We start from the raw sequence: 16,515 nt of genomic DNA on the forward strand, positions 1-16,515 counted from the left end.
GCAAGCGATTTGCTAGTGTAAACCCAGCTTAAGATGGGCTATATGTCTGTTTGTTGAATTTTGTGTGCTTTTTTTTTCTTTTTTTTTTTTTTGCAACACATTTGCGAAATAAACTTAGAGGTTGTGAGAGCGTAGTCGCTTGTCGCCAAAAATTCTTTCATAGACCGACAGATGGCGGACCAGCGGTAGATGGAAACTTGTGTGGCGTCGGCATACTACATTTTCAGTGATCGCATGCACAGACTTTTCTGCATATATTGTGGCAGACAGTTTAGGACGTTATGCCGTGTACATTTTAGTTCATTGTAGATTCTGAAATACTGTGTTTCTTTCTTTTTGTCGAACAGTAAATGAAATCAGATTTTATTCTACTTCAAATAATTGTTGTGTACCGTCTCATGGATACGGTTTCGCAAATACATCTAGACTAGTAATACCTTTGACTGTGGTATAGAGGTTTATTAATCGCTGACTGCGTATGATCAATGTTACGTGAAAATGGCTACCATACCAAGAACTCATGAAGGTAAAAAAATTAAAGTTTTATTATACCTGTGAAAGTACTTTATTGAAATATTTGCTATACTTTTATTGAATTTTAAAATTTTGTACAACTTAACACTCTCCAAACAATGTGAATTTCGAACAGATGACCTTTGTGTTTACTTTTGTGTAAATATTGCTACAGAATGATCTATTGTGCAACAGTTAATGAGATCCCCATAAATATATGTTGTCGTTTTTGTCACTTTGTCTCCCTGAGTTAGTTTGCGGTGTTTGGTATTTTCATTTCACGGTACAAAATTACCGTAGATGTAAGTTTTGATTAGACTTTGATATGGTCTTCAGTATACAAACAAAACAGTGCACAATTTCTGTTTGACCTAGGAAGTTTCAAAAATGTTTACCATATCTACGACTTATAACCGTCGTTCTTGTTATTTCTTATAGCCTTGACGATACTATGTTTTTAACGTCTTTTGTCGTTTGCAGATATTGAAGCTCAAATTCGCGACATACAAGCCCGAAAGAAGGACTTAAACGAGGAAGTCAATGAAAAGGATCGTGTTGGATTAGGAGAAAGCGGATACTATGATCGTGACATATACGATGGAGGCGGCAGTAAATTTGACGGATACGTCACATCAATTGCTGCAAATGATGAAGTTGAGGTATTTGAAATACAAACCTGGAATATTTATTTCTTACGTTCAGTGATAAATTTTGAGTTGACAACCGCATTGCTTGTAATAACGTTAAACTTTTGTGATGTAGATGTTTATTTTTTGTATCCATGTTTACAGGACGAGGACTATGACGTAGTATCCTTCAGCCAAAATAAAAGAGCAGGCTACACAGCCCCAGCTGCTCTTCTTAATGATGTTGCTCAGGTAAGTTTAGTCTGTGAATAGGACATATTTGAATGACCTTTATTGTGTAGTTTGCTAACAGAAGTGATGGTACAGTATTAAAAAAGAAGAAAATAAATGTGTGCAGTTGTAAGCTTAAGAAGTGACAGTTTAGGAAGCCGCATAAACACCTCAACTGGAAAGATGATTTTCTTACAAGCATGTCCTCCACTGTTCCCAACTTTGTTCCTTGCAAAGATTTCTGGCCATACTTGTGGCAAATCTCATAGAACCGATTCTATAAATGCTGCTCACTGGAGATCAGTTTTGACCTTAGTTCACAAATTTGCTATGTTGTGTAACGCTAATTTAAACAAGTTGCAGAGTAGTTCTAAATGAATGGAAAATGTGTTTGGCAACACTGCTGATTCATCTGTCCGTCAACATTATAATTGTACTTATAGGTTGGAGGTTTTGTGTTTTGAAGATGGTGGAAAATAAATGGAGAAACTTCTCATACTTCTGCAGAGCCAAGAAAAATCTAAATAGTCAAATATCCATAAAGTAAACAAATAGAAACAACGTAGTTCTCGGCACTTAAACTCTTGAGCACAATGCTGTGTGGACGAAAGTTTTGTTAGCTCCATGGTTTTAAAGCTGCTGTTATTCAGTGGCAAAGAATCTGTCAACAGAAAGTGGCAGAGCTATACATTTTCATGTGCACTTAGGGAGAGTTGTCATCAACACAAAGGTTTGTTTGGCCAGTGATGTATTTTTTTGGAGGTGATATACTCTTCTGTTCCTCAGATGTCCATCCTGATATATATGCACCAATAGTTTAACTTGGACTGCAAACCATAATGCAATTCAGCATTTTGCCAATTAATGTTGCCAGAGGAAAAATGTGGCTGGAGGGGGAGGACCATGTGGGATCTAACCCTAGGCATTTGGCACATAACCATTGAGCCACTGGTACACAATTTTATTTCATTAACAACAGATAAACATGACTTTGCTAATAGAGTACATATTGTGATGGCTGTGCTGATTTACCCACATGTCTGTCAGTCACAGTGCGTGCAGTTGTCATTGCTAATTAAGCACATGTAGGAGTTTAGTAGTTCGATTATTACCCTCCTGTAACCAGTGACATGCCTGGAATTTAATATGAATTGTGTAGGTTCTGCTGTTCAATCCTAAGGAGATTTTTTTTGTAAGCAATGTTGGTTGGAATATAATAGTCAGTCACCTCCCCCCCCCCTCGTCCTGTCCCCCACTCCCCCCCTTTCCAAAATCTTCTGAACAGTGATAGGCAGATCTGTTCACAACATGAAACTCGTTCTTCTTTTGTAATGACACTATTCTGGGCTAAGAATAGCGAAGCAGAGTGGAGCAAAGTAGGGGCAATGGTGTCAGTTCACTGGTGCCTTGAGATGCAACAGCTTTGCATTTCCATACTACCTTTTTGTACTCCCTGTTAACATGCAGTATTGAATTTGCATTACACAATCTGTGTTGCTTAAAGAACACACTCCTGTGTAGAAAAGATACTGTTTTCATATTATGTATGTGTCTCAACAAAAGTAACAGGACTTGCATTGTCTTTTACAACAATCAGTGTGAGTCATGTTTAATTGGCTTATTCAACGCAAACAGGGTGCTCAAATGGTCTAAACCCTTCTTGCAAATACAATAACATGAAAGTAATATAAGCATCAACTGCTCTAAGTATTTACTGATCACTTTAACGTGCATGCAGTTTTCCGTACTTGAGCAAAGCGGTATTCCTTAACAGTGGGATGATATTTATTACAGATGTTAGAGATCAGAAAGGTGTTCCGTATAACTGCTTTAAACTAGGCAGCATGGCCTATGATATCATCACCGTTTTCTCGGAAACCTGACTTGAGTCTCTGGCAGTGTCCAGTTATAACTATAATCCTGTCACTTGAGTTTTGTCACGTATATGATGAACTCCACCACCAAAGAAAGCACAAGTATCAAAGTTCATAGCTACAAGCCTGCTATTTGCCCATAAACACAAGTTGCCGTGACTTCTACATAAATAGTGCTCTTCTTGGTCAAATAGATATAACAGCAATGTTGCTGTGTACTTCTGCTTTCATTTGACTGAGCACATATGTTCTCTCATGGGGGGAGGTGGAATAAACAAGAATACAATCATTTTGTTTTCATAGGAGGAGCTTTGTATGTTTTTCATCTGGAGGGTGGACAACAGCATTGAACTTTTTCTCTAATGGAGCACATTTGCAATTGTATATACTACATCATTTAATTTTCGTCTTGCACTCTCCTCAGTATCACAAAACACAGCTTCATTAGAGGTCGTCGGAACCCGACCACTGGTCATTTCACCCTGCCAGTTCTATGTAAGTAGGAAGTGATTCAAGGGCCACAGTACTCAGACTTGTGGAACTATAATGGGAAGGAAGAAAGCCAATGTAGCACTGATGAAATTGCAGTGTCTTGGTTTCTAAGATATGCAGCGCTCAACATTAGACTCATATTCACTCTTTTTCTGATGTCTTCAGACATTTCACTCAAAATATTAAATACAAACCATGTCTACAAACAGCGAAGAAGACAAATTATGACGGAGGGTAAATTCTACTTAGTTCAGAATCACTTCCTTCCTCAACATCTGTGCTCCCTGGAAGAATCACTTGAAATACCCAAGAATATAATTATATTTGCAATACTACCTTCTATATTCGGAAATACGGAAGCGTCCGATCTAGTCCGTCTGCTTTGACCCATGATGTCACAAGTATGGCGGAAACGACCATAAACTAAGATTCCAATATGGCGCATATAAAGTCAGTACGTACACATTATGAGGACGAAAATACATTGAAAAACAAACACACACACTTTCCACAAAAAGCCTAATGACACTAATGGGACAAGCGCGGGAAATGGGGTGTTTTTGGGTGGGGACAAACTAAATATAAACAAATTTTGACACTCACCCCCATGTAAAACCACACAAGACGACGAGAAAAACAGACATCACAAAACTCCCCAAATACCACTAAAAACAATATCATCTGGAATCAGACACTTCCCTTGACCTATATAGCTCAACAGCAGCCCCCGATCCCATAAATTAGGATCAAACACTTCCCTTGGCCTATATAGCTCAAAAACATCTCCAGATACCAATATCAACATACACAGCCACACATTGGGGTCGAACACTTCCCTTGACCTGCGCAGTGTTAATTTTATCCGTCATATCCATTCCTGAATCAAAACAACAACCGATTAATTTTACTAAAATTACCACACAATGTACAGCGAACAACACTAAATTAACCTTAACACAAAATCGTTAACTCACTGAAACAAATTCCACTACAAACACAGCCGACACTCGAACAATTCTGGATAATTAGCAAAAGCAAACTGAGCCCATTACACCACACAAACGAAAACCCTCAACATACCACCAGAGAGCACAGCAAACCACAACACGACTACATCTACAAACATACCACACTCACAAACCAAACTCCGCACCGTCATGACGTCACATACGACAACACCCTTACGTCACGGGTCAAAGCAGACGCGTGGGACCGGACCCTTCTGTCGACCCCTATATTCAGTCCTCTTTTTTTTTTTTTTTTTTTTTTTTTTTTTTTTTTTTTTTTTTTTTTCCCCCCCAGGCTGCTTTAAAAGCTGCTTTTGTGTGGCGTATAGCTTTACTCCACATCTCTGGCTTTGTTTGTGTCAATGGTTCCTCTGAATTTCTGCTACTGTGAGTGGTAGTGGTATGGCGGGTGCCTAAGAATCTTGTGACTATGTACGTTGGACATCTCATTAACAACTTTCTGTTTAACTGTGGCATATTTAGTTTCAAGAGTTCAAGCCTTGCCTTAGACATCAGCTTGCACATAACGGTGTTATGTTTTAAGCATTCAAACAGTTCACTTTTTCTCATTTCCATTGTTGGAGCTTTCTATTTAATACATACATGAGTGGTATGTAGCATTATCCAGTACAGTGACAGCTGATTAGAGTTTTCTAATAGTTGCCCCATGAACCACTTCAGAAAACTATCATTATTCATCTCCTCATGATAGTCACTTGTTTTCCTTGATTTGTAAATCAGAAGAAAAGCAGAGATCAGTGCAGCAAAGCAATCACTCACTGTATTTGGAAACATATTCAAGACAAAAGTATCAACAAGTATATCAATCTCATAAATCAGTCTATACTCTATACTCTGATGTAGGGATAAAGGATAGCATGTCATTCTAAATTATTTCTGTTGTATTTTTTTTTACAGAGTGAAAAGGACTATGACCCATTTGCTGAGCGCCGCCGTCCAACGGTTGCAGAAAAGGAGGATGAGTATCGACAGCGGAGGCGTCACATGATAATTTCCCCTGAGCGGGCTGACCCCTTCGCAGAAGGTTTGTACTGTAGTATACTTTTCAGTTATTGCTACATTTAATTTCCATGCACAATCTGAATTATGTTTATGTTGGAATGTGGTGAGAGGCACTTAAGAAATCAAATGAGAAACATTCTGTAAAGTGGTTGACATGAAAGATTGTTGTTGCTTTGAAGTGTGTTTCATTTATACTTTATGGCATTGCAAGAGTTGGTAGCTTCAATTAAATATTAAATAAGTAGCTTGTGAAATAATTAATACTCTCGTAAGGTGTGGTATTGAACTGTAACGACGTCGTGAGTTTGCAATAGAAATCCGAAAATGCTGTCTTCATTTAGATGGTGCTGTAATATTGTAAAATTCCAAAATTAGTTGTTAACGTTAGAAGGTGGTGTTGAAAGAAGCATTAAAAAAATATGTAAATACCAATGCCCAAATGCATGATGACTCATTTTTAGCATGTGGCTTAGTGCGACCGGGGTCATGTAAGTCCAACATTAAAATATATTGGAGTCATAAAAGGGTGAACCAGACATTCTGCAGAAAGATAAAATGTAAAAACTACAGAATATTAAAGGTTGAATGGGAAGGGATTTTATGCTGGTCTGCAATTAATGTAAGAGAGAGATAATAGAAAGAGTGATTTCAATAAACCCATTCAGGAAGTCTGCAAATGAAGTAAATGTATGCAATAGAGATGAAACCCATAGGTGTGATGACATGGTCCAGTGAGGAAGCTGAAGATTTAAGTGTATAGAACGAAGTAGTGAGGGTTTGCTGAAGGAATCTCATAAAGATTCTAGATGTCTTATCAAGTAAGATGAATCACTATTAAATGAAGTGTTCTTACTAAACTGGGATGACAATGTGATGAAGTAGTGTTTCGAAATGCAGTATGTCTCCACATCAAACAGTGCCTTTTACCCAAGTGGAAAATTTTATCACTGCATATTTGAAGTAAATTTGAAATGTGCCTCTTATTCTGTCTATGAAATCATCTAATCAGTATGGAAATGACATGGCCAGAATTTGAGTCAGAAAGAGTACAGAATTAGAGTGGTTATTTATTTACATTTGTGAAATTTTGTTGTGAAGAGAACATATACTGCATCAGCATTAGTATTTAATGTGTTGTGAAAAGTTGAATAAAGTTATATTGGAAGTACTGATTTAAAAAAGAGAGAGAGAGAGAGCGCGACAGCTTGAAGCTCTAGAGATATGTATAATAGAACAGTTGTAAACATTTCTTGACAGCAGCATGTTATTGAGAAGAGGCACAAGTTAGGTCTCAGTAATGGGAAGTATGAGGATGAGAAGGTTCTGCAGTATATGGTCAAAGAAATGAGCAGGACTAAAATATCTGTGTATAATATAGATAAAGTAATTGGTACTGTTGTAAAATATAGTAGAAAATAAGTATTCAAATAATGGAAAAAGTCAATGAGCATAGCCTTAATTTAAGGCTCTGAATGGCCCAAAATGAGTTGGCAGATAAAGAAATGATCAGTGTTCTATTGGGGGGGGGGGGGGGGGCACAGATAAAAGATAGTTAATAAGTTTGTTATGGGAGTTGATTCCAACATACCTTGGATGTTGATGGGAGAATTGGATATAACATTTTGCATTAGAGTGTTGTTTACTTTTCGGCAGTCTTTTATAGAAAATTGACAGACCATTATGTAAATTTATGTTGGCAGTTTACAAGGGCTAACAAAATTTATTAGAGCTGTTGAGTAAGAAATATAAAAATTCTTGAGTAGCTCATTGATTAAAAAAGAGGAAAAACTTCTGAAATTAGTCATTTCTGTTCCCTCTGAATTACGTCAAATCTGTTGTTTTCATTAAACTAACCATCTTTGAGGCGTCGTTCACTGACATGATCTTCCATGGTGAAATTTAGAGTATATGTAGTTGGTTCAAATCTTAAGGATGACAGGAATTTCCATCACCTCTGCATGACAGACAAGGGGAGATAAGCTGACACTGAGCGGTTACTGGTTTTAAAGCTGTATAAAGTTGCAAAAGTTGCACAGAGTTAATTCTAATGTCTCCTTAGTCCTTTGTGAAATGAGGACAACAGTTGTTGCCAACAGTGATCTGATTGATACACATTGAACTTTGTCACAGGTATGATACACTTAGGTGAGAGTTTTGAGCCCCTGTTTTGTACACCAGCCTGTAGTTTTATGCTGTACTGTATTATCTTGTGGTCTGCATTGAATCTAGAAGGCAGTACACAAAACCGGGTGAAATACAGTATGGCCATGGCAGTTGTGCAGTATTTGGAGCATTTTGTGTCCATGTCGGCTTTTAATGTGACCTCAATTAATTCGTAACAGTCATCTACTGACTGAGTAGAAGTTCAGGTAAATAATTTTTTTTTCATAATTTCATTATGAAGCATTCACTGTTTTTGTTTGTGCAAGGATTAGTGGTCTTCCACGTAAGTATTTTTTCCTCCTGGACATAGCCCTTAGCCATTGTTACACTTCAAATTTTTCTTCTTTTGTACAGTTTGTCATTATCATCATCTACTTTTAATGTTAGGCTTTTCCACCTGTTTTGAACTCGACATTACATCCACTGTGAGTAATATACAAAGACAGGCCAGTACTTACCTTAGCTCAGTGCAGCTGACAGTCACACAAAAACTGACAAACATAAATGGGGAAAATCTAGCTTTCAAGATTTTGCCCCTTCATCAGAGGAGGAGGAGGAGGTGGTGGATGTAGGTCACTCACAATTTAGATTATGGGGTAACAAGGAGAAGGTAAGCAAAGATGGAGTAAATGATGTGAAAGGGAAGTCAAAGATCGTACATCATAAGTACTGTGTCGGCTTCAAAGGAAAGAGGATAGTTTGAGAAGTGAAGAGGTATATGTGAGTTGAATAAGAAAAATAATACTACAGAGAGAAAGATAACAAAGTAAAAATTTAAAAAAAAAACATGAAAAGTGAAAATATTTGAAATGAAAAATAAATGAGTAAAGAAACGAAGAGGAGACAGAAGTGGAGGTTCGCGTAAGTTGAGTCCAGGGTGATGGTGGGATGAAAGAATGTGTTGGAGTGCAGGTTCCCATCTCTGCAGTTCTGAGGATCTGATGTTGGGTGAGAGCAAACCAATGGTTTGTGTGGTGTAGCAGGCAAAGGGGTCTGTTGAGTTAATGCAGGAGGGCATGCTCCACCACAGGGTAGTGGGCATCCCCCACGCACGGTTCATCTGTGCACGTTCGTGCTTTCAGTCAGTTTAGTGCATGTCATACCAATGTAAAAGACTGTGGAGAGAATACGTCAGCTGATAGATTATGTATGTTGTTTCACATGTTGGCCCTGCCCTAAGCAGTATATGTTTTATCCAGTGGTGGTGTTGGAGTATGTGGTTGTGGGGAGTGCATGGAGCATGGTTTTCATCGGTGTCAGTTACAGATGTAAAACCTTAAGCACAGATGATCTGGGAATGTCATAGGGCTGGACAAGTATATAGTGGAGATTAGGACGCTGACGAAAGGCTGCTGTGGATGGCATGAGGATAATATAGTGGAGGGATGATCTCATTTCAGGGCTCGATTTGAGAAAGTCCTAATCCAGGCAGAATAATCTGTTAAGGCATTTAAGGTCAGGATGGGTGGTTGTCAAAGGGGGTGCTCCTTTGCGGCTTAGAGACAGAAAGGTTAGGATGAAGACTATGCAGTACTGTGTAACAACGAACTGCTTTCAATGAGCTGACATCACAACTGGTAGCATTTCGCGGGAAAATATTGCGGTTGGTGGTTTGAGAAGCACTACTTTCAAAGTAAATTTCCTTTTACACGAAATGAATTGTGTTAAGTGTGAGAATGAGTGATGAATTTCTTAAATCACGGAGCATTTGACCCTCATTCAAAACTTAAACTTTGAGAATTAATCACTTGGAAAAATTTCGGGTCCACAAGACCAGCCATTAATACCATTATTTAAAATTTTACCGGCACATTTGTGTTTGATATAGCTTAACGGTAAAGATAACACACGTCGGAAAATAACAAGTGTCAAGGTTAGTTTCTCATATTTATTTCAGTTCTTTTGTAGATTAAAACGTATGCAATAATGATGGTAAGAAGTGTAATTAAAAATTCTTTCAAAAAAAGAGTATGAAGTGAGTTCTTGAGCAGTTTCACACATAATTTGCTTTTTTATGGAAAAGTTGAAGTGCAAGTGTAATCAGCCAGGTAACCCATGAGATATTCAGCACACAGCAGCGAAATTTATAATTTTTCTTTTCAGAAATATTAAGCTGCTGCAATTTAAGCTGTCCTCTTACGATCCGGCCTAACCACACCTTCAGAAAAAAACAATAAAAAATATTCGGCGACCAATATTACATGTGAAAGCTTATCTTTTCTCATACCTGTACTGTATGTATATTAATTTAAGCCATTAATTTTTCCTATCATTGTGTTCCAATAACTAAACAGTGATGTTATTGACTGACTACATAACGTGTCCTATGCTCAGAATATTAGCTGCCGTTGGCTGGTGAGATCACGTGACAAGCTCTGATTGCCCGACAAAAGCGCATCACACAGCGTAATCTTTATTTCAGTGTTTTGGAAGCTACTATGCTGTATTTGATGGAAATTGAATTTATACTTTTGTGATATGAAAATATGCAGTTTACGTGTTGACATGCATCAAATATTTCTCCAAAACACGTTTGTTTTTTACTAGGTTTTGATTCCTAAAGTGCTGGGAAGTTCTATGCTGGTGCATAAAACCTTTACTATTCAAAGGATTGATAAGTTGTACAGCTCCGAGGGTATGTATATTATCACTTAACACGGAAAAAATGTACTCCTACCTTGGATATAGTGCATTTTCATCTGGTAAAAAGTGTGTTTTTAATGGGGAGATCTGGGAAATTTTTTTCTTGTCTTCCTATACATCCTGGTGTAGTTGTTGAAGGATTTGTCATTAGGGCAGAAAAGTTTGCCACAGATACCTAGGCTGCAGGGAATGGAGCATTTGATGTGGAAGCAATGGGAGCTCTGAGAGTGGAAGTACTTTTGTTTGTGGGTTTGTTATGGGAAAAGTTTGGATGTGGGCCTCAGCTGCCAGAAAGGCAACATAGGTTCTGGAGAAGGACCAGGTAAAATTCAGGTTATTAGAGTTGAGACTTTGAAGGAAGTTACAGAGTTTATTTTCACCGCAAGTCCAGACCCCTAAGATATTGTCAGTAAACCTACACAATGCCAGGGCATGTAGCTGGTGGATCTTCAGGGGCACTTCTTTCATGTGGCACTCGGAAAGGTTGCCACCTCCACTGTTCCTTCCCTACCCTGTAACTGACCCCACTACAAAACATTACCTATGCATCCCGCAACTACATACTCCAGCCACGTCCATTAGCAAAACTTGTATAGTTCAAGGTAGGGCACACGCAAAATAGCTTGTCATCTACACCTGACATTTGTTCACTGCACAGTCTTCTACGTTGGTATGACAACCACTAAACTTGCCGAGCTCGTGAATGGGCACAAATAAACTGTCCGCCTGGGGTTGCCCAAAACCCAGTGATGGGGGATACCTTCCAGCATAACTCTGGAACCTAGGCACCTGCTACACCACACAAGCTGTTTGGATCCTCCCACCCAACACCTCTGACTCAGAACTGTGCAGATAGGAACTTGCACTCCAGCACATTCTTTCATCCCGCACCATCACATAGGACTCGAGCTACGTGAACCTCTGTCTTCTCTTTGGTCCTTTACTCATCCTTTCAGTTTTCATCTTCTTTCATTTTTTATTTCATTATTTTCCTCTTTTTCATTATTGTTATTCATCTTTCTCATCTCGCATAGATCTGTTTACGTCTCACTCTCCCCTTTTAGCTTTGAAATTGACACAGTATTTACGATGCACAATCTTTGACACCCTTTACTCCAACCACTTTTAATTCTGTTCCTCCCTCTCCCCTCTCGATGATGGTTTTTTATTTTTTATTTTATTTATTTTCATCATTGTTTTGTGTGACTGTTCCCTGCACTGATGGTGAGTGTAGGTAATTACTGGCCAACTTCTCTGTCTCTTTGTATATTTTTATCATCTGTTTAAGAGTGTTCCCTTTTAATGAATTATAGATTACATCCACTGTTTCTTTGCATCTTGTTTTGGGCCTGCTGACTGTGGAAGCTATCTAGAGAGGTGATGCTGTGGTTAAGACACAAGACTCTCATTCAGGAGGACAGTGCTTCAGATTTACTTCATGCAATCCATCTTTAGGTTCTCCTTGGTTTCCATAAATCACTTACGGCATTATTGTAATGGTGTCTTTATCAGCCTTCCCTATCCAAGTTTGTGCTCTGTCTTTAATGACCTCATTGTCATTCCTGCCTCACTTCTCTCTTTCTCCCACAGAACATAGCTGTGTCACACAGGGCTTCATGGTGAAGTAACGCACAAGTAAGAATGGCACTTACATATTGAAACACTTAACCGATTTATCTATGCTGATCATGCAGTCACTGAAATGCATTTGTTTCTGTCTTGTGAGGGGTGTAGCCATCGTAGCATGTAAAAGATATAATATGGTATTTTGTACCTCATTGATTTCCTGACAATCTCCAAGAATGTAGACTTATTGCGTCTGCAGGTGTCTTTGGATGTAAGTTCACGAAGTGGTACCTACAGTGTTGAACATAACCTAGGTAGTGGTAGTTTAATAAAATGATTGTGATGACTCATGTGTTTAGTGAAGCGAGTGTTAATTCAGAATTTTAAACAAGTAACATCTTTGACTATAAGGAATTTTGATGTGGTACCCAGCAAACTTGTGCTAGTGTGACTGCAAAGCACGAATTAGTCATTGTCTCACAGCATTACTTTTTTTCTTTAGTTCCATTCCCAAGAGAGTGAATTCTCATTCATCAAAAATATTAGCTTAGGATTCTGCTGATTCAGATTATACAGAATTAAGGCTTCCAGGAATAGTTAAGATATGGATGCACTTTTTTCTACGTGCATCGTCTTGTCGCTAAAAAAACGTGATAAAATAATTGGCTGGAGAGGAAAATAGCTCTTTTGTGGAAACATTATCTTTGAAATGATTCAGATTCATCTCCTGATATTTTCTATTGTTTCACCAGGTACACAACATAATAAACTGAGATAAGGCCAACTAATTCACAACTACACCAAGTTTCACCATGTTCATGTGAAGCCTGTTACGACCAAGCCTAAAATGGAGTATCTTATTTTGAATGCAATAGATGGAAGGTTAATCTTCACATGGATAAATGCTTTGTCATGTACCATGGACAAATGACTTGTGTGTGATTATTTCTGCTCCTACAAGTAATTGGAATAACTGTACATTCTCATAATGTATATAAAGTTATGTATGAGAAGCATGAAAATTTACTGGAAAAACACATAAAAGAAAATTTATTTTGGAGTTATGTAATTTTGTTATAATAGCAAAGCTATTTGACATGACGTGAAGTACAAAAGGCGTTCAAAAAGTTTTGCACAGTCATCTCTAATTTTTTTTATTCTTTTCAGAAGAAGAATGAAATTTTTTGTCAACATACTTGAAACATTTAGCTATACATTGAGCCTACTCAATGTAGCCTCCATCTGCTGTGACACGTCTGGCCCAACATTCTTTCCATGATGTAAATGCACTTTGGTAAAATTCTGGGGATTGACTGTTTCACCATTGCTTGACGCAGGAAATAGGACTTTCTCACTATCAAATGTTTTACTGCGCAGGTGGGCCTTCAGGCGACCAAAGAGGTAAAAATGAGACGGAGCCAAATCCGTACTGTAGGGAGGGTGAGGGACAATTTTCCAACCCATTTTCCTGATTTTTCTCCTGCGTCATATAGACTGTATGGGGTTTGGCATTGTCATGGGGCAACTTCCTGTGAATCGATTTAGCAGAGTCATCGCTGGTCTTGAAGAGGAACTCCATCACCTACCATTGTCACAACATGATGTCTACTTCAAGGTCCATTATGGCTCACTTGTAAATAAAAGAAAATAATTTTAGATACCATCTTATAGCTAAATGTTCCAAGTATGTTCACAAAAAATTTCATTGTCCTCCTGCAAAACATAAAAAAAATTAGAGAAGACTGTTCAAAACTTTTTGAATGTCGTTTGTACATAGTGTGGTTCCAGTATTGTGACTTCAGTTTAAAGTTAACTAATGGCTCTAAAGATTGAACTGGTTGTACTAAAGCACTTAAACTTACTTAAAGTACATTTACACAGAAGCAAATGATGACATTGATATTGCCAAGATGAAATTGACTCTACAACAGTACTTGTAACATCCATGGTATTTTGTATCCAAAGATAATTTACAACTACAGAGAATGAAATTTACATTTTATCACCTCTTTTTATGGACGTGTGTATGGACATCTCATATCTGTACTTATGTGCTTATCATTCAAAAAATGAGTTCATCTGTAAAACTTAAAATAATTCAAAGCACATTATAAAAATACATATTTAACATATCCATACAAAAACGCTTTTTAAAAATATTTTTGCTAGGATAATGTGACAGATATTTTATTTTGATTGCTTATCTACAGCACTTCATCACATAACTGGTAGAACCCATGTGAATTAAATTCGTTTTTCTTCATTTAATAAATTCTTTAGGTTTTTCTTCTTTTTTACAAAAATTCCGAATTCTTCCGGAACATTTAACAGTGGGCCTTTATCTGCAGAATGGATAATTTTCATACTATCTTGTATCTCACGAACTGTACATTTATAATACTAAGGGGGGTGGGGGGAGCCATTAAGAAAAATTTATGGTAAAATGCTGGATAAACTATTACCCATTGCTAGACCATCTCCCATGCAATAAATTTTTCCATGAAAGTTAAATTACCTGACATCAAGGCTAACATGCAAAAGGTCTAACAGCTCTACAATCTCACCTACTGCTATAGTTTTATGCTGTAATAAATTATGATTAATTATTTCTAATGTTTCATCAATTGGTATGTTCATAAACATACTAATAACATACCAAGAGGTGAAAATCGCATGTTCTGGATTCCTATTTATTCTTATTTACTGCATTGTTAGCAGACTGGATGCGATTTTTAATGGTGAAAGTTTTGTCAGATTTTTACATACTTTTAAGCTTTGTATCGCATATGTAATTTAGTTCACTATAGGGAGCATAACAGATTGTACTACAAGATGTTGTCCAAGACAGAAAGTGAAAGTAGCATTTCTGATTAGCAGTGCCCTTAGACACGCAGTAAAAAAAATTACACGGAGAGAATGTACAAAAGAATAAATACAGTAAGTCAGGAGAGTACAAAATGAATTGCCAAAATTGTCAGAGCTCATACATTGGCCAAACTGGAAGTGTGTCTAGAACACATTATAAAGAACATTACAGTTTAAATTCAAATCATACAGCATACATACATTACGTGAGATTCAAGATAGTATAAAAATCATACACTCCGCAGATAAAGGCCCTCTGTTCAATGTTTTGAAAGAATTGAAAATGTTTGTAGAAAAGAAGAAAAACTGCAAAATTTACTAAACGAACAAAACAAATTTAATTTGCATGTGCTATACCAGTCATTTGACGAAGAGGTGTTGATAAGCAACCAAAATATAGTACCTGCCATATTATCCTAACAGAAATATTTTTAAAAACAGTAGTTTTGGTTGCATTTTTGTATAGATGTATCAAATATGAATTTTTATAATGTATTTTAAAAGATATTTACATTTTTAACGTACTCGTATTTTTTGAAAGATGAGCAGACATGTACGGATATGAGATGTCTATACACACGCCTTTAAAAAGAGATTATAAAATATAACTGTAACTTATCTTTATGTACACTATACCATGGAAGTTACAACTACAGTTGTACAGTCAATTTCATCTTTGGCACTGTGAGCATTATCATTTATTACTGTACTTTAAATGTAAATTTATATACTACAGCACAGTCAGCTTAATCTTTAGAGCTGTAAAGCCAACTTTAACTGTAAGTCACCATAGAGTATGTAGTTTAGTAACATCAATGTAAATTTTCTATATTATCTCAATTTGTGTCTTTTACAGTGTATATCCTTATGATGATCTTTTTCATTTGAAGGGCAAAACCATTAATAAAAATTACAAAGCATGACTTATGGCTGTTTTCGAAAACTTACAACTAAGCTCATGTTTGTATGAGCAGATCATCAGTGCAGAATGGCATAATGACGTAAGATGATGATGTCAGTTCACTGTGTGTTCCAAACGTTAAGGGATGCTCAAGGAGAAAGTCTAGGACAATTTCATCATATCACAAACTTATACAAACACACGGCAACTTTGTCTCACAGTATTGCACTAGATGTGTCTTACATTAAAGTATGTTGTCTGAATGAACCTTTGTGACAAATTAACTGTGTGCTGGATCAAAGTTTGAACGTCACCTTTTCTATTCATGAATGACTGGTTGTGTACACCTCAAGGATTGATCGAAATCGTCAACAGCAGCAGCAACAACAACACTTACTTTGTTTAAAAAGGTCCAGCGCACAGTTTCCTCACATTGGTTTGCTTGTAAAATATATTATGAAATGTTAATCATTAGTGTAGGATCCCTAACTTATGGAATTTATGGCTCATATTGAAGATATGTTGTGCAGGACAAGAACAGTGTGATCATACTGAAAGAGAGTAGTGTCATCAGAGATAGAAAACTTCTGATTTCTCAGATCAGGTTGAAA

General features: G+C 37.1%; 1 protein-coding gene across 1 annotated transcript in view; it reads left to right on the forward strand.

Annotated features, from left to right (window-relative positions):
• The first annotated feature begins 401 nt into the window (after positions 1 to 401).
• Positions 402 to 16,515, forward strand: part of LOC124787728 (splicing factor 3B subunit 1) — a 62,737-nt gene continuing 46,623 nt past the window's right edge. The window contains exons 1-4 of the mRNA XM_047254575.1: positions 402 to 526; positions 994 to 1,172; positions 1,305 to 1,391; positions 5,662 to 5,788. Of these exons, the coding sequence (XP_047110531.1) occupies positions 499 to 526; positions 994 to 1,172; positions 1,305 to 1,391; positions 5,662 to 5,788 (421 nt within the window). The 5' untranslated portion in view covers positions 402 to 498. The remainder of the gene's footprint in view (positions 527 to 993; positions 1,173 to 1,304; positions 1,392 to 5,661; positions 5,789 to 16,515) is intronic.

Source organism: Schistocerca piceifrons, chromosome 3 (assembly GCF_021461385.2).
Source record: "Schistocerca piceifrons isolate TAMUIC-IGC-003096 chromosome 3, iqSchPice1.1, whole genome shotgun sequence".
Classification (NCBI taxonomy): Eukaryota; Metazoa; Arthropoda; class Insecta; order Orthoptera; family Acrididae; genus Schistocerca; species Schistocerca piceifrons.